At 51.6% G+C, this 21,194-nt stretch overlaps 1 protein-coding gene across 1 annotated transcript in view; it reads right to left on the reverse strand.

The window, feature by feature from the left end:
* Window positions 1-21,194, reverse strand: part of SORL1 (sortilin related receptor 1) — a 155,718-nt gene that overhangs the window by 128,435 nt on the left and 6,089 nt on the right. The window contains exons 2-3 of the mRNA XM_045894818.3: window positions 11,137-11,253; window positions 4,112-4,237 (exon numbers count right to left, since the gene is read on the reverse strand). Of these exons, the coding sequence (XP_045750774.1) occupies window positions 4,112-4,237; window positions 11,137-11,253 (243 nt within the window). The remainder of the gene's footprint in view (window positions 1-4,111; window positions 4,238-11,136; window positions 11,254-21,194) is intronic.

Genomic DNA, 21,194 nt, shown 5'->3' on the forward strand with positions numbered 1-21,194 from the left:
ACTATGGATCTATGGTCTGACCCTGACTTCTGACCTCCTCAGCATCTCCCCTCTGATGCGCCGAGATACTTCACTCCGTCGTCCAAAACAGCGTCTTCCGACGCCATCCGGCCGCGTCCCAAGCTCTCCACGTGCTACAGCTGCCCCAGGCCACAGTCCTCACAATGAGAGTTGGGGTTCCGCTCCATTGCCTTGCCTCGGCCCCATGCCCCATCAGCCACCCACCCAGTTATGTCTCTTCATAATCTCTGCTCTCCTTTGTATCCCCAGTGCTACCCATGTGGCCCACTCCCTACTGGAGTCCATGAGCAAACTGGGGCCGGGCACTGGGCTTTTTAGGCCCCCTTGTGTCTTCCAGGCCTTGGCAGGGTGTGAAATACTCAGAGGGCAATTGCAACGTCTGGCTGAGGAACCGGGCAACGTCATGCCTATATTACCACGACCCCCCTCATGACTTCCTGACCCCTCTCTAATCTTTCCCCTTTCCGACCCTCCTGCCTCTTGCCAGGACACGCATTTCCCTAGAAGACTCTATTTATAGCGAGTCCCCTACTCTAAGATCCTTCCATGGCTCCCCACAGTCCTCGAGGCAAAAAGCAAACCCCTCCATCTTCACCTGCCTGGTGTCTCAAAGTGCCCCAGCGCCAGCCCTCCATCCCTGAGAAGTGAGTCTCCCCCCGGCCTGTACAGAAACCACAGACTGGCACCCTGACATCTCTGCCCAGGGCCTTCTCCCCCTCATGGACTCCCACCAACTCTGCTCAGCTACTGGAACCAGGCCCGTCCTTGCAGCTCCATTTCCAATCCCCAGTACCCCATGAAGCCTTTACTTCTCTGACCTGACCTCGCTTAATGCCCAGCCCCACCCCCCGTGGCTTCCCGTGATCACTGAGGCACGACTGTGATGTAACCATGCCACCCGAGCAAGGGACAGGAAGTGCAGCATGTCCCACTCTGCCGTGAGGTCCCTGGACTGCCTGCCTGTTCAGCCTCCTCGAGGCCAGCCCCACAGATTTGCCAGCACAGCCGACCTAGCAGGTGCTTACTAGCCTGTGTGATTAGACTGTGCGATTTCAGAAGTGTCCTCAGTCACCCCCACCTCTCCCGCCCTGTTTGCAATCACTGAATGTTCCGCTTTGGGCTTAAAACCATGTTTCCTCTTAAAACACAAATACCTCTAGAAGCATAAAATAAGCTACAGAATGCACCTCCGTGTTAGCCTAAGTGATTCTCTCCAGGTCTCAGGTGGGGGGACCAGGAGCACGATGACAGGAGGAAGGGCGGAGGAGGCCAACGAAGGAACGTACCTCCATAAGGTGAGAGTGAAGGGAAAGACAGAGGGGCCCACCTCTCGAGGCTGGGAAGCCTAGCTGCACACTCTGGAACCTTCTGGAAGGAGCCCCAGACGTACTGCATGGCTGACCTCGGGTGCGCCGGGCGGGGCGGGGGGGTGTTGCAGCACTGTCAGGTGGCTAGGGCTGCACACTGCTTCAGGGAGGCAGCTGAGAAGGAAGTGGGCTGCTGCTGGCAGGTGCAAAAATAGACCCAAATGCTCACAGGACCCCACAGCCAGTCCATCTCCATCGCAAAGCAAAACCACTGGAGCGGAGCTTGCTTGCCTAACCAGCCCTTCCCATCCCCTTCCACGGGCACACACCTGCTCAGGCTTCCATGTGGCCCTCACGGGACATCCTCACCTTTCCAAGCCGCTGCCCAAGGTCATTTCAACCATTTCAAACCCTGCTCCCTGACAGCGCCCCTCATGTCTGCACACGGGGGATGTGCCTGGGCCCAGCACCCTGCTGGTGTTGACAGCAAGGCACCCAGCCTGCACGATTTTTCTCAGGAAGTGGTAGGTCCGGTGAGGCAATCTGCCTTCCAGGGGACAAAGACAAAAGTAACAGAAGTAACTGGCACAGTGAGAGTCACAGTTTCCTTCCTGAGAAGTTGGGGAGGGGTAACGACCTTCTTTGGGGAACCAGAAACTCAGCAGAGAATGCTGCATCTCTAACCCCACTCAGTCTGCTCCAGGCCCGTGCTCCACCTGTCAATAGGCTTTCCAAGAAGGTGGTTCCTCTTCCCTCTCCCCACCAACTCCCAAAGTACGTCCACCTCTCCCGTGAGAAGCCCAGGATGCCCCACCTCCCACACAGGGAGCGCCCAGGCTGCAGGCATGCCCTGCCCTTCCAGGACCCCAAACTCCTTGACGACCATGCCTGGCGTTCTCTTCTTGCTTGCCCAGCGCCCTGGCCCCGCCCTGCTCCTTCTCCAGACCTAATGCTCCAAAAGCCCCTCTCCCCCTGCACCAAACCTGCTCTGCAAGCCCAGAACATCATCTTTCCTGTCTTCTGACTACTCAGACGTGCGTGTGGGCCTAGCAACTGCTCACCACAACCCATGACAAGCAGGAAGGAAGTCAGGACCTGCTGGCAGACATCTGTGCCCTTGTGGTAGGAGGTGAGGAGGGGGCAGATGGAGCTCAAAAAGAAGATTCTGGAGGGACCACAGAATGGTTCCAAGGCCACAAAGGCAGTAAGAGTTAGCTCTGGGACAATGTGTAAAGATAATGATAATAATAATCAACAGGTACCTCCGGACAAGGTGAGTAATCGGAGCGTCATCTGCTCCTTGGAAGGCAGGGGGCACACAGCTCTATCCAGGGGAGATGTGGCACAGCCAGCAAGCCGGACCCTGGGGGCAGGGAGCCTCACCTCTCAGAAGCCGAGAGCAAATCGCAAATCGGGCAGCAGGGCCCACCCAACCCTGGGGGCCCCAAGCCCCAGGCCTGCCCAACCAAGTGCAGTGGGAGGAGCGGGTGCAGAGGGCGGGCCTTCTTGTCTCCAGAGCCAAGTCCCTCCAACACCTCTTCCTTGCTTTTCATCGTGGAGCGAGTTAGGTAAGAGGGGAGCTGTTCCTAACTGTTCCTCTGTTTTGAGATCATCAGGCAGGGCTAATATTAACCAGTATGTACCAGTAGTAGCTAGTCTAGTTAAAAAAAAAAAAAATTATTTCTATACCCATTAGTACGTAGCTGCTTCCTTGAAACCCGAGAGAGGCCCCTCCTAAGCACCAGTGGCCTGGCCCCTTCCCCAGGGCCTGTCCACCATCCGGCAACTAAAAGGTTAATGCCTGGCCAGGCAGGGTGGCCTTCAGGACCCAGCTCCCTCCAGACTGGCTCTGTTCTGATTGGCCAGTGCCATTCCAGTGGCTAAATATTTTGAATAGAGGCAACCCGAGAAGCCAGTGTTGGGGGGCACCTGGCCAGAGGACCGTGCGGATCTTGTTCCTTTCTGGATGAGCAAAGAACAGCAGCTACCCTTACCTCGGAGCTTCCTGAACATTCTTAGGAGCAGTCATCCTGCCTCTGGAAACGAGCTAGGGCTCACCAGAGTGCGGGAGAGAGCCATCAAATACAACTCTCCAAGCTAAAGCAACCTAACCTTGCAGGCTGCCTGATTCCTGCCCTCTCGCCTCCGCCTCCGCCTCCGCCTCCCCCTCCGCCTCTCTGGGGGCCCAGGGCAATCTCAAATCAATGCTTCCTCCACATCCGACTGCCCGGGGGTCTACTGCAGAAACTGAGCCCCAGGCCAGCTAGCCAGGAAAACAAATCCGGAAGCACAGCAGTATCTGCCGCCTTGCCTTGGTGTTCTTCTCTAGGCCGGTACAGGCTGGGGGTGGGGGTGCACGCATGCGTGTGTATACACACACACACACACACACACGTGATGCCCACAAAATCAAGCATCCGGCAAGCACTCTGGAAGATGTGCATCACACGGTGGTGAAAGTCCCAGTAAACCCAGGTCTCATTTTTGCCACCTGTGAGACAGGCAGTTCATCGATTGGGGGATTTTCTTTCTGCACGTTAGCCTGACGCTTTGTCCAGAAATCCTGCCTGGCCAGAACCTGGCCTGCCCGATTATGCACGGTTCCACCCTGACACCTGTGTTCTGCTAAACTCCCTGGTTAGTGGAAAAACAGTCCCTGGCTACGGGTCACACTGCAGAGATGATGACGAGGAGCTCCTTCTCCCAGCCCCCCCGGTTAGCACAGCGGACGTCCCGGAATTCAGCCCCCTGAAGTCCCGACAGGCGGGATGGCGCCTCCTTACACGCTTATTGTCCACGGGGCTGTGGTAGAACTGGGCGATCACCGCTTCACTGCTGTTGCCCAAGCCGAAGCTCAATTTCTCGGAAATTCTCTTGAATGATTTTCCATAGTCGTAAGACACGTACACCTGGATCAGGGAGGAGGAGAGGACGAAGAAGAGCTGGTGAAAAACGTGGCCGAGAGACCTCTCCCTCTGCCCGCACCTGTCAACGTCCCGCCCTGGATCCCGAACGATGTTCCCGACGGGTCCCCGGCGTCAGGACACGACAGATGTGAAGAGATGATGCACCAAGGATAAGCAGGGCACCTCTCCCTCCGCCCCCCAACCATGTGGGGGGCAGGAAGCCCAGGAGCGCCACAGCCCCTTGCTGCCCGCAATACACAGGCTCCTTTCTGAGGCCAGGATGCTTCCTTGCAGGGGGGCCAGGGGGACCCACGGATGGAAACAATGATGACCTCCTCCCCATGGCCGGGTTGAGTGTCTAACCAATTACATCCAGAGGCAGACTGAATGTGGTTGTCTGACGGGGAGGGACCGGGGACTTGTTTTGCCATCTGCTGAAATGTCCCCAAAAGGTAATCTCATTCTTCAACCCTCTGCTGGGAAGGTCTGTTGCTCCAGCACTGCAGAGGATGAAAAAGGAAACCCTCCCAGGCCTCCACGGAGAAGTCCAACAGGTGAGAAAGAAAAGTGCTGAGTGATTCGATATGCACGGAGGTCGAATGTATAGATTCAAGACGCCCCGGCCCCAGCACTCATCACGCTCGCTCATGTTGATGCAACTACCTGGCGGGGGTGGGGGTGTGTGTGCGGGGGGGGGTGGCAGTAGCCCAGGAGCCAGGAGCCGGGCCTCCTGCTTGCGGGGCTCCAGCCACCCAGTAACCACGGAGGTAAAATGTAAGAGGAACTGTCACTCACGGCACGCTTCCTAGGTGCCAGATACCGTACTGCCCTCCTCGTGTGAAAGAGCTCAGGGAGCTCTCCCCACAGCCCTGCATGGCAAATGCAGTTACTAAAATCACTTTCCAGATAAGGTAGCAGGGGCTTAGGGGATTCGTTTCTTGCCAGAGTAACAGAGAAGGTAAGTAGCAGCGTGGAAATGTGATCCAGGCTGCCTGCCTCCAAAGGCAGAAATCCCAAAGCCATCACACCTCCGGTAATGGATGGCGGGATACAAGCCGCCAGGTATTTTGCACGTAGACTGACTACCTAGGCAATGTGAAATCAACATAATCAGAGGATTAAAAACAAGCCTGATAGGTGAACAGAATATTAATAATAGTTAGGACTGGGGTAAGTTCTAAAGGAAAATGACAGGTGAATTGCAACAAGAATGGGAACGGCTGGACTCATCCCAGCACAGGTACACATCTGAAGGGTTTGTCAGGAGCCAGGGGCTGTGCTAAGTGCCAGATATGCAAAGACATGGCCTTTACACACATTGTAAACGTACAAACGTTTGTAAGCAACAACCCTTGTAAACAACGAACTACACGAGGCAGGTACAAAGGGAAGCAAGAACACACACGGGGCGTTAATATTTATTAGATGTCAAGGTTAGAAGAGCACAGAGAGAGCCTCTGCCAATATCTGGGCCACAGTGGAAGAAGCCCCATTACGAATGCTCATGCTTACAACACACAGCGTGTCCCCAACTGCCATGCACACAGTGAGGGGTTGCCATCAAAGCAGCCTCAAAATGCAGCAGGTTGAGAAGCTCACAGAGGATTTGAGTGAGTAAAAAGACAAAGTGGTGCCTCCTCACTTCCATTCTCCTGGCCCAGAATGGACACTGAGAGTCCCTGTTAGGCTCAGACACCAGATGTACTGAACTAATGGCTTCTCTAAAAGGGAACTCGGCCCCCTCCAGCTCCAACGTCCCCAAAATTGATAATCCACTATGAGTTACTTCCTCAGAAGCACAGAGGTGATAATAAGTCATATTAGGATAGCATTTTTCAGTATACGTTATCGCTCTTCATCTTAAAAAATTCTGTGGGGGGCGCCTGGGTGGCTCAGTCATTGAGCGTCTGCCTTCGGCTCGGGTCGTGATCCCAGGGTCCTGGGATCGAGCCCCGCATCGGGCTCCCTGCTCGGCGGGAAGCCTGCTTCTCCCTCTCCCACTCCCCCTGCTTGTGTTCCCTCTCTCGCTGTCTCTCTCTCTGTTCTTAAAAAAAAAAAAATTCTGTGGGTCAGGGATGCCTGGGTGGCTCAGTCGTTAAGCGTCTGCCTTCGGCTCAGGTCATGATCCCAGGGTCCTGGGATCGAGCCCCGCGTCGGGTTCTCTGCTCAGTGGGGAGCCTGCTTCTCCCTCTCCCACTCCCCCTGCTTGTGTTCACTCTCTCTCTGCGTCTCTCTGTCAACTACATAAATAAAATCTTTAAAAAAAAAAAATTCTGTGGGTCAGCCTCACTCTGCCTCCCTCGGTGTACCTAGAATATCGCACATTGCTCAGTAAAGATTTCTGGAATTAAACATCACTATAAACCACAGAGTGAAGTAAATGAATATGTCCCACAAATGAATAAAAAAGAGAGTGACATGAATGAATCAGTGAGTGAGTGAATGAGGAATTATTTCCATTTAATAGGATGACAAAAAACCAAGACTCAGAGAAGTTAGTGGTCATATAGCCTGGAAGTTGACAAAACATAATGGGTTCCCTCTAGTCCCTGGTCCATCTGTCTTTCCACTCTTGCAAGTTACCCTTCTAAAAAAAATTTTTTTTTTTAAAGATTTTATTTATTTATTTCAGAGAGAGAGCACACGAGAGGGGGGAGGGGCAGAGGGAGAAGCAGACTCCCCGCCGAGCAGGGAGCCCCATGTGGGACTCGATCCCGGGACTCCAGGATCATGACCTGAGCCGAAGGCAGTCGCTTAACCAACTAAGCCACCCAGGCGCCCCTGCAAGTTACCCTTCTAGGAGGCTGCTCTCTGCTACAGACATATGGTGCTCTGTTAAAGGGGGAGATCACACACTGAGTCTGCAGGCCGGGCAGTGGAAGGAGTGGGGGGAAAGAAGGGGTAAAACACCAACCTTAACAAAACACAGACCTTTTCTGAGATCCTCAGCCACACCTGTCACTTCACGCTCAGAGAGACAACAGCCCTCACTACCAAAAAGCTCTTCCTTAATATGCACCTGTAAACAATCCCCATCTCTTTACGACTTATACTTAATAGAAGTCAAGAGTAAGTGTGTAAGGGCCCATCCTACGCCTCAAGACACTTGTAAATGACTCATCAACCTGCTTCCTCTGCTCCAGGTCGAACCATCCCAACATGATATTTTTATCCTGTCCTCATAATTCTTATTTCTATTGGATTAACCTAGACCCTAAGCTCCACAGGGCAAAGACCAAGCTCAGGGCTGTGCACAGCTATCCACCCTCCTCCACAACGAGGAGCCCAGAAAAGGCCTCTGCCAGTGCTCAGATAATGCCGAGTGGGCTGACGGCCTCGTGGTCTCCACACTGCACCCCCACTGTATGCTCTGCTTCAGTTCCCAGGGAGCGCCAGGTTGCTCTCCACTGTGCTCTCCAGGTGAATCTGGGCAAACATCCTATACTCGCTCATCTTTGTGCTCCCATAGAGTTTTTTTTTTCCTCCAGGCACAGGTTCTGCACTGATCAGTCCTCTCTGACTTCTCTAAGACATGACTCCCTAAAAGAACAGAATAAAACGGGAGGAGTCCCTAAAACTGCCAAAGTTGCTGGTTACATCACTGTCTCACCTATAAAGATGGTCCTTCCATGTGAGTGGTTTTGGATTCTCTCCCTACTTTAAAACAGCGTAATAATAATAATGAGAAGGTTGAGAAGCAAGGAGGGGAAAAGGCAGAATGGAGAGCGGAGGCAGAGAGGAAGGAAAGAAGGGTTGAAATGTACAGAAAACATCTCCTTATCTAGCCCCGTTCTGAGTCCTTCACACCAGTGCTTCTCGAACGGTAACATGCCTACAAGTCACCTGGCACAATGTAGGTCACAATGCAGACTGTGATTCAGGAAGTCTGGAGTAGAACCTGAGATTCTGCCTTTCTAACCAGCTCCCAGAAAACACCCCTGGCTGCTGACCCACAGCCCATACTTTGGGGAGCAAGGTTTTACAAGCACTATCTCACTGACAGATGAGAAGACCAATAGAAGGTTAATGACTCGGCTCAGGGTCCGACTGCTAACGGACGGCAGAGCCAGGATTCAACCCCAGGCATTCTGATTTCAGAGCCAAAGGTCAGCGAGACACCAGCTCCACGGGCTCCCAAGTTCCACCCTGTTAGCAAGCTACCCAGAGCTGGCCCTGCTCCCCGGTCCATCCTGGGGGGCACCAATCATAACGTCACGCCACTCTGGGGGCAAAGGCAGCAAGTCCTACCCTTCCTGAAACCTTCCCTGGTTGATTCTGATCTTCCGGTGGACACGATCTCTGCAGAGCTCCTTGGCCAATGTGGCTGCACCTGAGTACCTTTGCAAACTCTGTCAGGAGAGGGCGGAAAGAGATAAGCGGGGAGGCTCAAGATAACAATACCTATTGTCTCCTTTCATCAACCAGACTATCAGAGAAAAAGATGGCATTCCTTTTGGAATGCAGCCGCCAGTCCTCACGGAATCACACTTGCTACCAGTTCATCGGGACATTATTCATTTTTTTTTTTTTTTCTGTTGAAAAGCAAACCTTCCGGGATTCCAGCTTCCAGATCCGTCCCTTTTTAATATACTGAATATGCATGACTTGGCCATTCTTCAACACACACACAGCTCCTCACTTACACTGGTCCCTTCCCTTCTGGACAGCTGACGGGGCCTTACGAACCGTGCTCCCACTCTTCTCTCAAGAAAGTCGGGGTTGCTACGATGCCCGCACCACCAACTCCAGCCTCCGAGTCATAATTTATTTCTGCGTTAACATTTCACATCAGAACATCTCCGTTTCAGCTGCCAAGTCTTTAATGTAGCCTGTGTGCGGACGGGGGTAAATCTCTGCCACTCCCGTTTATTATCTCCGAGCATGGCATTTCCTTCCCGTGTAATCTTATCGTGTATTTCATTACAGAATGGTGTATCGCGTCCCATGTTCAATGGCTTCTCGGTCAGACACACCCAGATAGTTAGAGTGAGAATGGGGTTTGGGCAGACAGGCCATATGTGGGCAGACCAACCATCCAGGGTGACCCCCGGCCTGAGGAGGCTCCCAGGACGCAGGGCTTTGAGGGCAAAAACCCAGACGAGTGGGTCCCGTTGGCAACATGACGCCTCACACAGCGGGCACGTGATCAGGTCTCGGGAGCCACTACTGAGTGACCTCAAGCAGGCCACTTCATGTCTCCAGGCTCCTGTTTGTCCAGCAAAGCCGTAATACAACGGTTAAGGTCTTTTACCTGTCTCGTAAAAAAATATTATCTAGACAAAGAATTTTTTAAACGTAGAAAAAGGCTAAGGAGGATTTCTCAACACAGTAGGGCCCAGAGCGGTTTCCGGTGCTCAAAAGGGGTAGCCATGAAGGGGTGTGCAGGCCGTGACCGCACTGAGTATATACACAGGTGCCTCGGGGCCTCACGGGACCAGCAGCATCCATAGGCTGCCGTCTGTGCTCACAAACCCTGGTCGCATTTATAAATAGGCCAAAGCCACTGCCCCCCAAAAAGTCCAGCCCTGCTCCAGAGCACGACATCCAAACTGGCTGTCAATGACCACGGTTTCCCACCCGCCCCTGCTCAGCAGCCATCCTGGACAAAAGCTCTACATTATAGCCCTTCTACCGCCCTCCCTGTCTGTGGCTGTCTCCACTGAACCCACTAGAAAGCAGCCACCGGTGCTCCCTCCAGGCACCTACCTAGGAGCACAACCAAGCCGGACAGCGGATACACAGAGAGGGATCTCACAGAGACCAGGTCTGTACTCAAGAATGCCGAGTTTCCTTCGGGCTGATGTGACAGTGCTAGGAAATTCACCAGGAGGTTCCCTCTGGCCAGAGCGCAGAGTGAACAAAGCTCCACGCGGTGTTTCTTTGTCCACAGGTTTCACCCTGCCACATCCGTCCCTGACCCCAGGCAGGGGCTGGCCCTCTTCCCACAAGGGGACGTCTGGAGCCGGGGCCACACACATGGGACCCAAGGACCAGCTCTGGCCCTTGTATAGGTTGTACTTGGCCCGCCCAGTATTTGTACAAACGATACATGAGCTGTCAACTTGTAAGACTCTGCAGTTTTCACGTAAAAACCCAGACCTCTGAGCTTCTCTCGGAAATCAGATCTGGCAAGGCCGGGCCCTACATGGCAACCAGAACTAAGACCGATGACAACAGCCCCTCCCAAGCACCAAATCCCTTCTACTTCTCAGTGCTTCACGGACACAGAGACCAAGGATCAATCACCACATTCAAATTAACAGGTGAATGCTTCTTGAACCTGCATCTCTATCAAAGTGGGAAAATGACACATTGGCCCAGGAGGCCACACACTTCAAGAAAAATGGGAGAAACCGTTTTCCTCCCTGGAAGAAAGAACATGGTGAACTGGGAGGCAGGCTTCTCCTGCCACTACCCACCTGGTCTCTCACGGGCCTTTGAGTCTGTGACCCTTGGTGTCTCGTCTTCAAAGTACCTAAACTCTTAAATGCTATATAGAAAGCCAACCGTGAAAACCGAGAATATGAGCACATCAGAGTCAAGAACCCACCCCACTGGAAGGGGTCCCATCGGGCTCTGGGGCGGACGGGCAGCTCTGCCCGGAATGTGCTTCTGGCATTTTGCAGAGCAGACCCAACAATCCAGATCAAACCTGATCACTTGACAAAAGTAATCACGCATCACACGGATCTCATTGCAAAATGGCCTGCACCGCCCTCTGTTCGGCAAACGAGGGGTATTTATTATTGTTCAGATTCTCTTCCCTGTTGTAAAATGTATCCCATCCATTCATCCTCTACTTACCCACACTATTTTTTTACTGGCATGATAACCCCGCCAGATTCCAAGAGGGCATGTTGGTGGCCTCACAGAGGAGCGCCCAGACCAGCACCAATACTTACATCACTGCTCCTGGGCCTCGCCAGGGCCAGGCTGTCCCGGGCCAAGGCCACGATCACGTTGCTTTTCTCTCCGGCCCAGTGCACCACCATCTGATTGTGGGAATCATTCAGACTAACCTGAAAGAGATCAAACCGACACAGGAATTAGGACCCACGATGAGTGAGGGCCACGATATTCTAAAGCAAGACTCTCTCCTCCTTTGTCACTCAGAAACAGCTAAGATTCTGAGATCTGGAGCACGGGGCCAGGCTGGCCTATTTATCCCCCAGTGCAGATTCCACAAGACACAACTTCCCCAAGAAGAAATACAAATTCCCTGCTATTTTGGATATAAGTGGATTGCAAAAAAATCTTCTCAGGCTCTCTCTGGCATAACAAGTGACTTTCTTATTCTTCTTGTCTTTTGCGTAATCTATCTCCGGTTACTTTCATCCCTAACCCATAGGGGGGTCATGCACTCCCCTAAGGCCTTGAAACCGAAACAGACACATCTTCCTCATTCAGAAAGAGTGCACAGGCCAGAAAGACCACAGGCTTTCAAACCTCCGTTCAATCTGGTGCCCTGTCTGGCTGACAGGTGACATGGCTCGTCCTGAGCGCCTCGCAAGGAGGAACAAGAGAAAAACATCACGGTACAAGTTTTATTTAATTAGTTTTGAAGGGTCCCAAGTAAGGAAATATTTTCCAGGACTCCCCAGAAATGACCTTCGAATTCTTGCTAACAGTAGTTCCTAGACTTCTGGGTTTTGTAAACCAGTAAGATGAAAATTAATTAAAAAGGCCAGCAGAGGATTGGTTGGCCAACTCCATTTTGCCAGGTAAGGACAGGAACAAAAACAGCCACTGTGTCGAGCTGAACTTGCTGTTCTCTGAACCGGTTTCCTCTGCTCCCTGAAGACATAGCAGACTCGTGCCCAGGCTGCCTTGCCGTGGGGTGTGGCCTGACTTCTGGCCTCAGAACATGAGGGAAGGTGGTCAGGGCCACCAGCCCCAGCCCCTGCCAGCCCTCGGCCTCTTCCCCATCCGCAGGCCCCACTGAGGACTCCAGAGCCCCAGGTGAGGGTGGAACCACAAGGAGGAAGGAGCCCACGTCGCCAGTGAGAAAGCCCTCCACTAGTCAGTAACACTCACTTTGAACTCCTTACAATTAGGGGATCCATTTATGCCACTGAGCTTCTGGGATCCGTCCGTTATGCAGCTAGCCCTCCTAAGCAACATGACCACCATAATCACCGTCATTTTTTATTTTTATTTTTTTTAAAGATTTTATTTATTTATTTGTCAGAGAGACAGAGAGCACAAGCAGGGGGAGCAGCAGGCAGAGGGAGAAGCAGGCTCCCCGCTGAGCAGGGAGCCCGATGCGGGACTCCATCCCAGGACCCTGGGATCATGACCTGAGCCAAAGGCAGATGCTTAATGACTGAGCCACCCAGGCGCCCAACCACCGTCATTTTTTAAAGAAAGGACAGTTAAACACCGAAAACTGAATAAGGATCTCAGAATAAGAATAGTTCTTTTAGACAGTTTTGCTTTATGAAAAACTAACTCCATTCCTTTTATTCTCCCTCTTTCAACCAGACACAGACAGACAGTCTGAGGGCCAGCATCTCAGAAGCCCTGAGCTCACATTTCACCTACTCTGTGTGAAGAGCAAACCGATGACCATAAGAAAAAAAATTCCGAGAGCTGTTGTTAACACTCAGAATCAGGACAAAGCCCCCCCCTCCAAATCAGGAACATGCACTCTCCCTCTTGCTGAGCAGTGTCTGGGAGAAGCCTCTTCCACCAGCTTCTCCAACCTCGGCTGTCTGGGGCACATGTAGAAGGAAATCAAGCTTCTGGGCTCCAAGGAGCCTCCGCACAATCCCACCTGCCTATCCCCCCACCACCCTCCCCTTTTGGGCTGATGCAAAGTCCAAGCCTGAGCTGACGGGCCCTCTGAGCTGCCTTCACATGGAGGTTCTGCGGCAGAAAACCCTCCCCACACCTCCTTTCCCCTTTCTGTTCTGTCCCACCACCGCCCTAACTTTCCCCACCCCCCTCCTCGAGCTGCTCTCAGATGTCACGAGGGAGAAGGCAGACACCTGTGCCCCAAACTTGGCAGACAAGATGACAAAGGAGCGAATCCTTAACTACCCTGCTCTGACTCTGGAGCGCCTGTGTTTCATTTGATCCAGGATCCAAGTGCTTTTGGAAAATATCTGAAATGAGACTTCTGTAAAGAGAAAGACCTTTGGGTATTTTTTAGGAAAATACGTCATTCCAAAATGTCCCTTCTCGTTCCCAGAGAGACGTCCAGGTGGGCATCAAGAGAGAAGGACGAATGAAAAATAGAAGTAAGTAAATAATGTAAGCGAGAATGCTACAGAGGGAAAGCAGCAGAGACAATCTCCAGTAGCAGCTCATGAGGCCTTACTCCAGCCTTCCCGTTCTCCCACCACTCGCCCTCCAGCTCATGCCGCTGGGAAGAATCTAGGAGCATCTACAAATCAGAAGCCCAATAGCACAAGCACCCTGGGAATTCAGGCTAAAAGTCTTTGCCCTCCAAAGACATTCTCGCCCTTAGAACAGAGGGGAATAAATAGTGAACGTATGCGAACATCGATACGATAAAGGATTCGGCACCTGGAAGAATCACCCAAGTTCTCAGGGTCTGGCATGAAAGAGCCCACCAACATTTGACTCGGGCAACCTCAGAACGGTCCCCCTGGCAGGTGACAATCTGAACAGGTTACAGAGCCTCCAGTGACGAGAGTGGGAAAGAAGTCTCAATGCTACGTGCTGAAGTCTTTCTCCTCAGAGGACACGAGATTTATGAGGCCCCTCAACCGATCCTAACAGAGGGGAAGGGGTGAGAGCAGTGCAAAGGACAAGCATCAGAACGTCCAAGGGCTTTCTGACAAAGGAAGCCAAAGGCAAGCTTGGTGAAACACCTTTAAAAAAAATAAATAAAGGACTTGATAAATGAGACGCAGTTAATTGGAGATGTCAAAGCAGCAGGGAGGGGCCCGATGCCTCCCCTCAGAAGGCAGAGAAAAAATCACATGCCACCAAAATCTCCACACACAAAAACTGCATCATCAGCAACCCACAGCATCCGGAGGTACCCGAAGCTTCGGCCTGGCTCACCGGCAGTCATTAATGCCCCAAAGGTCACCCGGTCTGGGGCTCCCAAACCCAGCTGACAGAACCACCCCAGACCTACCGATTCAGATCCCTCTCTGACTGGGGCCCAGGAATTCCTGTTTTTAAACGAGACACTCCGGGTGTCCGTAATGCAGCTTATCTGGGGAGCAGTGAATCTAGTCCATTCCCCTTCCTACTGGCACTACCTGGGATCCAACTGGTGGGAGCCGGAAGACCCACTGTTTGGGAGAGAGGCTGTCTTTGGGTATTTGGGGTAGTGTTAAAACTCCATGATCTGATATACGCCATGATGTGGACAAACCTCAAAAACACCACGCTACTGAAAGAAGCCAGACACAAAAGGTCACAATATTGCCTGATTCCATGTACATGAAAGATCCAGAATCAGTAAGTCCATACAGATGGAAAGCAGACTGGTGGTTGCCAGGGCCTGGGGGGAAAGGGAACCTGGGGAGTTACCACTTCACAGGTAAGGGGTTCTATTTTAGAGTGATGGAACTAGGCAGGGGGGTGATCGTACAACACCGTGAATGGACTATACATGCCACCGCCATCATTCACGTGAAAGCAGTTAATGTTATGTGAATTTCATCTCAATAATTTTTTTTAAAAGCCTGTATCTGTGACCTGTAAAGAACATCATATTTCTGAGGTGCTGATCTAATACCGAGGAGCTCGGACTCTTAAGAAATGCTTCTTTCATCTCATCTCGATCTTTTCTGCTACCAAAATAATACAGCCCGAATGAGTCATAGTGGAGGCAGGCTGAGGAGTGGGTCTCCGGCCAAAGCAATCCTTCAAAGCGCCGTCAGCAGCATCTGCAGAACCACGGCATCCCTGCAGGCCGCCGGGTCCCTGCTCGCTGGTCCCTGGTCCCCGGCTGGAGAAATGGCCACAAGCTCAGGGCCAGCATCCACTTCCAGCTCCCAACAATCGTCACCACCCCCACACTGAACACCCCTCGGTCCAAGCCACCCCCATGCTGTCTCTCAGCCCCCCAGCACGCCCTGGCGTTCCAAAGAGGTCAAACGATTTTCCTCATTATTCAGAGTGAGAATAAGAATCTGCTGCCACCAAGCCCCAAGCTCTGGGTTGTTATAAATAGAAGGGAGGACAAATAAATTGCTTGTTGTATGGAGGTACTGATTGCTCATGCATTCACTTACTGATGAAGGCACTGAGGCCTACTGAGTGCCAGGCACTCTTTGAGGCTCGTAAATAATTTCTCCCCTTGTCAAGGGTACACAGAGCACTTCTGGGGGAAATCGGTGTCGCAAGTCTGACCGGTGATAAGATATTTACAATAAAACCGTCAAAATCTGTGTACTCAATTGAGGCTTACTCAGGAGGATGGGGTCCTTAATGGAATAGGCCCCACATCATCTCCATTCATTCCTTCTGCCATTACCTCTTGCAAATTAGTCAAACCCAAAGATCAGGATGTCCTAGACACCCACAGCCTGTGGTCCTCAACACTCCTACACAGCTTCTTTCCAGAACACAGGACGAGGAGGACAAACAAGGCAGTCTGGTTCACTCCTCTGCCTCGCTAGCAGGGAAATACGAAGAAGCATTTTTAAAATTCTGCAACGAAGTATAAAACAAATACCAACCACGTCCTTCAATTTCGAGGACAGAGGCGGCTGCTGAATCCCCTGAACATCAGGGCAGCCCTCAGGAAACCAAAGACAGAGCCCCGAGGTCCAAGAATAACAAGGTTTTCTCAGACCATCCATTTGCATGACCTAAATGCTAGGTATGCAAACGGCCCCTCCATGTCCCCATTCAGTACGGTGTCCTCACTATATTTAGCAGGCTCATTACCCTCCCTGGGTGCTCCACCTCTGAAGGAGAGCTGGAATCTCGTTTAAGAACTCCCTGCAGACAGCCCCTGCTCAGGGAGTGTCTGCTCAAGCATCTGACTTGGGTTTGCTCAAGATGCTTCACCCACAGAACTCATTAACTACTCTGCTGAGAAATTCCGGCTGCCCATTTTACAGATGAGCAAATAAAGAGAGAATGACCACGGATGATAAAACTGAGCATTTCACCACCATCTCCCTTAACTGTAGTCATGTGCTCTCTTTAGAAGACAGGTAGGTATGTAGGTAGGTAGATGTCTTTTGCTTTCTCTCTACCAAAAGGGTGAGAATCATATTTTCACTGACTTACAATACCAGTTCAGAGAGATTTACCTTTATTTCTGATCAATCCTTGGCAAGGAGAATCTAGCCACCACTGACCTCTATATGTCGCACCCCCTCCTGAGGAACCCCACTTTGTCATTTAGCAAATAGCAGCTTTGCTAATTCTGGGAGGTCTCCCTATTAAAAAGAACCTGTGAACAATCTCTGTCATGAAAATAATCACCCCTTAATTTACCAGTTGGTAAGTAAGAAAAGGAAGAAAACATTGGACCAAAAGGAACCTCAGAGAACATCTAAACCAACTTCCACATTTTGCAGATGAGGTTAAGCCCACAGAAAGAGTCAGAGGTGCTGACCCCAGAGCAGGGCATATATAGGCAGAGGCTACAGCAAGCCCCAAACTGGGCTCTGTTCATCGGCTGCTGAGCACCTGAGCCCGGGTTAGCCTCAAATGAGGATTCACCTATGAACCCAAGCCATTTCCAAGAGCTCTGCAGGATGGCTTCACAACACCCACTTTCTCTGTCCTTCCTCTTTGGGTCTGCAGTTTCACCATAAATAACCCCCAACCTCATTCATTCATAAATATTTACTGAGCACTTACTATGAAGCAGATGCTACGCTGGGTGTCAGGAAATAGGATTTCTGGGGACAGGGGCGTAACTTCGTGTGGGGGAAAGGGTGTGACTGCCCCAAATACTGGAGACATGACCTACAGCAGGTACCACAGGGTAAGGGGAGAGGAGTTGGGGGAAATGGGATGGAGGAGAAAGACCCAGACCCAGGCAAGAGCAGAGCAAAAGCCAGAAACAGGGGAGACATGGGGACTGTCAGATTTGAAAAGCTACAAGAAAATTAGTGTAGCCAGGAAAGCCAAGGGGAGGGTAAAATTACAGGGTATCTCTAGGTTTTCAAGGGGGAAAAGAGAGTTCACAGCAAACAGGCTGTGGGTCCCTGGCTGAGAGCAAAGCTTTCACTGGAATATTTACAAGAGGCAAATGTACCACAGGACACTGGAGATGAGTCAGAGGCCTGGGTTTGAGTCTTGGTCTCTACGCTCATTAGCTGCAAAACCTTTGGTACATCGCTATACCTTTCTGGAGCCTCAAAATACCCATCTGTGAAAAGAGAAGGAGGATAATTCTTATCTTCCTGATTTTATGGGACTGTGAGAAGCATCCAATGAGAGGTTTTCTGTGAATATATTTCATAAACTTCAAAATGCTGAAACATCACTTCCTTTTGTTGTTGGTCTATTATTTATACCAAAAGAAGTCATTCATTCCTCGCAAAATGGCTCCATATAAAAAATTAACGTCAGCATCACCAGGGCTGGAACCCAGAGGCCGACGGGGTTCCTGAGGTTCCGGCATACAGGTGGCACTGATTTCTAGCACTTTCCTTGCCCCAAAGGAACACATTTAAATCCCGCATCGAGCCCTCACCTTCCCGGTGGCTTCCTTACCACACTGAGGGAAGCTAATGGAGAGCACAGAACACATCCCACCCAACAGCACAGCTGATTCCCCAGTAATGCGAGATGCCCTCTAAGCTGCAGGAGGGCAAGGCGCCCGCTGGAAGGACCCCCGCACCTCTCTGTTAGCTCAACCCCTCCCCCAGCTCAGAGCAGACAGGACTTTCACCCCATCCGAGTCCATCTCTCCTTCATCTGTCTCCTCTGGAGATTCATGGCCTTGTTTCTGCAAGAGCCCTTCCATCACCACCAGCAGCCAGATGCCTTGCCCAATCCAGCGAGCCTCGTGCACAGTGAACTGCAGGATTTTTTTTAAACTTCTCGGTGAGAGAACTTCAGGGGACTAAATACATGCAGAGGAGGTAAGGCCCAGGGGCCCGGTCTCCCGTTACACAAAGAATGGTTTCAAACACTTCAAGTGTCCCCAAACACTCGCACGGTTTCCCAGGCCACTCACCCACCTCCTCTCTGTCCCCACGCCCTGCCATCAGCCGGGTCTTCTGCGGGGATCCTTGGGCAGACCAGCACTGGCCTTTCTTCCCAGGTCCCAGGCCAACCCACATGGAACCACTGTCTAAGCATGCATCCCCTGGGCTAATGAGAAACAGGGTCCTCTACCATCTGGACCCCGACCCCACCCACGGCCCATCTCATAGGCACCCACTTGAGTGTCCACAGGGACAGCCTCCAAAGTAGTCTGACCCAAGGCTGCTTTGAACCCCAGCCCTCCAAGCTCAATGAGATCATCCCAGCTTTTCCCAATTTCTTCTGGACACAGAGGTTTCCTAGGAGTTCAAAACAGAGTAAAATGGATTTCACCCCAGTACCAACCGGCGTCTTAAATTCCCAATTCAAGACCCACTCAATGGCTCAAACCCACATCTATTTAACGTAAGAATCACCCTAACCCCTTCCCCACTTCGATCCATAGTTATTCAGGGGAAAAAACTTTCTACTGAACAGGTTAGGCTCTTTTCTAAGTAACAGAAGTAATATTACTCACTTTCTTCATTTAAAAAACCAAAAAAGGGGGATGGGGAGAATAATACACAGCACGTTGGCCCCCACGCGGCCCAAAACGCCTATGATATAAGTACATCTTTTTATTGCCCTTGTCTGCCACTCAGATTTGGGACATAATCACATCAGCCTGCCTTTCTGAGAATTCGTAGCTGGGTTTTTAATCTAATTCAGGGGACTGGAGATAAATCATCGTGAAGGGTCCCGATTTTCTGAGCCAAGAGCTTGCAGCGGCATGCTAAGTTATGGGGCCGGCCGGCGGGGGAGGGGGGACCATGCAGTGATGAAGACCACACGCCCCGTGCTGTTTGTCTTCATGCCAGCCTGCAGGGTCGCAGGGATGAAAGACAGACCCAGCTCCACTGTGGTAAGTCAATAAGCGCACAGGAAGCAGAGGGCAGGGGCGGGGAGGAGATGGCTACATCTTTCACTGCTCAACAGCCATGCGGGGTCTGCGCACCACGCCGGCAAAGCCTGGGCCAAGGGAGCTGTGTGTGCCAGGCCACCTCAAAAGTGAAGGCACAGGGGCACCCATGGGTGGCTCAGTCGGTGAAGCGTCTACTTCGGCTCAGGTCATGATGCCAGGGTCCTGGGATCGAGCCCCGCATCGGGCTCCCTGCCACTCCCCCTGCTTGGGCTCTCTTGCACACTCTCTCTCTCTGTCAAATAAATAAATAAAATCTTAAAAAAAAAAAAAAAAAAAGTGAAGGCACAGAGGTCAGCTTTCATCACCCAAGGATGGAAGGAGGCAACCGTGCAGAGGTCCCCCCGCCGCCCCAACCAGATGAACACTGAACCCACTGCATCCTCCACGGCCACTGATGTGTTCCGACCTACCTAGGAGAGGCCACTGTTTTCCAGACACCCAACCTGGCAGTCCACAGCCACCAAGACCTGGCTTCAGACTACAGCCCTCAAGTCTTGTTTTCCCCCCCGCTGTTTGTGGTGAGAACAAATGCAGGCCTTTGCTGGAAATACAGCGTCTCTCCTGGGTGAAGCAGAGGTTGCCCAGCACTGGAAAAAGCAGGCCTCCCACCACCCGTTAAAGCTATGCCTTCCGGGCGCCTGGATGGCTCAGTTGGTTAAGCAACTGCCTTCGGCTCAGGTCATGATCCTGGAGTCCCTGGATCGAGTCCCGCATCGGGCTCCCTGCTCGGCGGGGAGTCTGCTTCTCCCTCTGACCCTCCCGACCCTCCCCCCTCTCATGCTCTCTCTCTGTCTCTCTCAAATAAATAAATAAAATCTTTAAAAAAAAAAAAAAAAAAGCTATGTCTTCCAACACAGTATCCAAGGGCCACACGGGGCCATTTCAACTTCAATTTAAATTCATTAAAATTAAGTGAAAGAAAATAAATGGAATTCTTCAGTCACACCAGCCACATTTCAAGTCTTCCACTGCCATGTTTGCTAGTTGGCACGCAGGGCCACGCAGATACAGAGCATCTCCTGCACCGAAGAAAGAGTTGTCACAGAGCTGTGTTAGCAGATCCGCTGTGAACCCAGGAAGACCGGGTCTTCCCGCCCTTGGCTGCAGCAGTGACATGATCATGGAGGTCGACATTCTTATTAAGAGTGACCCAGTGGGTAACAGAATTTTGTGCTTATTTTTAACTCCCCACCGCGGTCCTGACTGTTATGAAGCCCTATTTTTATGGGACCCACCCCAAAATGCACAGAGCATTCCTCATGTGATAATAAAAAACTGGGGGTCGGGGTGCTTGGGTGGCTCAGTTGGTTAAGTGACAGCCTTCGGCTCAGGTCATGATCCTGGAGTCCCGGGATCAAGTCCCGCATCGGGCTTCCTGCTCGGCAGGGAGTCTGCTTCTCCCTCTGACCCTCCCCACTCTCATGTGCTCTCTCTCATTCTCTCTCTCTCTCAAATAAATAAATAAAATCTTTAAAAAAAAAAAAAAACTGGGGGTCTCACAATGAGGTAGGAAACAACCCAAATCTTGATGCTAATCAGCCACCGACCCTGTCTTCTCTGATTTATAGCATTATCGGCCACTTCAGTGCTAGAAGGCTGCCCATGCCACTTCTTTGAAGGCCCTAGGTCCACAGGTCGATAAACCAATAAATTAGGTCGAAATTAACTGGGGCTCATTTTAAACCGAGGGAAATTGATTCTTGCATCTACGTGGCTGGACTGAATATGCCCTGTGCCAATGGATTTGGGTGTACCTAGAGAATACGCAGGAAGGTTCTGTGCTCAACAAAGAAAATGCCTTACCCCTAGCAGCCCAGACCACTTCTGCAGAAACACTAATCC

Source organism: Mirounga angustirostris, unplaced genomic scaffold (assembly GCF_029215605.1).
Source record: "Mirounga angustirostris isolate CCGP_5_RB_7025 unplaced genomic scaffold, mMirAng1.0.hap1 SCAF_13, whole genome shotgun sequence".
In the NCBI taxonomy this organism is placed as follows: Eukaryota; Metazoa; Chordata; class Mammalia; order Carnivora; family Phocidae; genus Mirounga; species Mirounga angustirostris.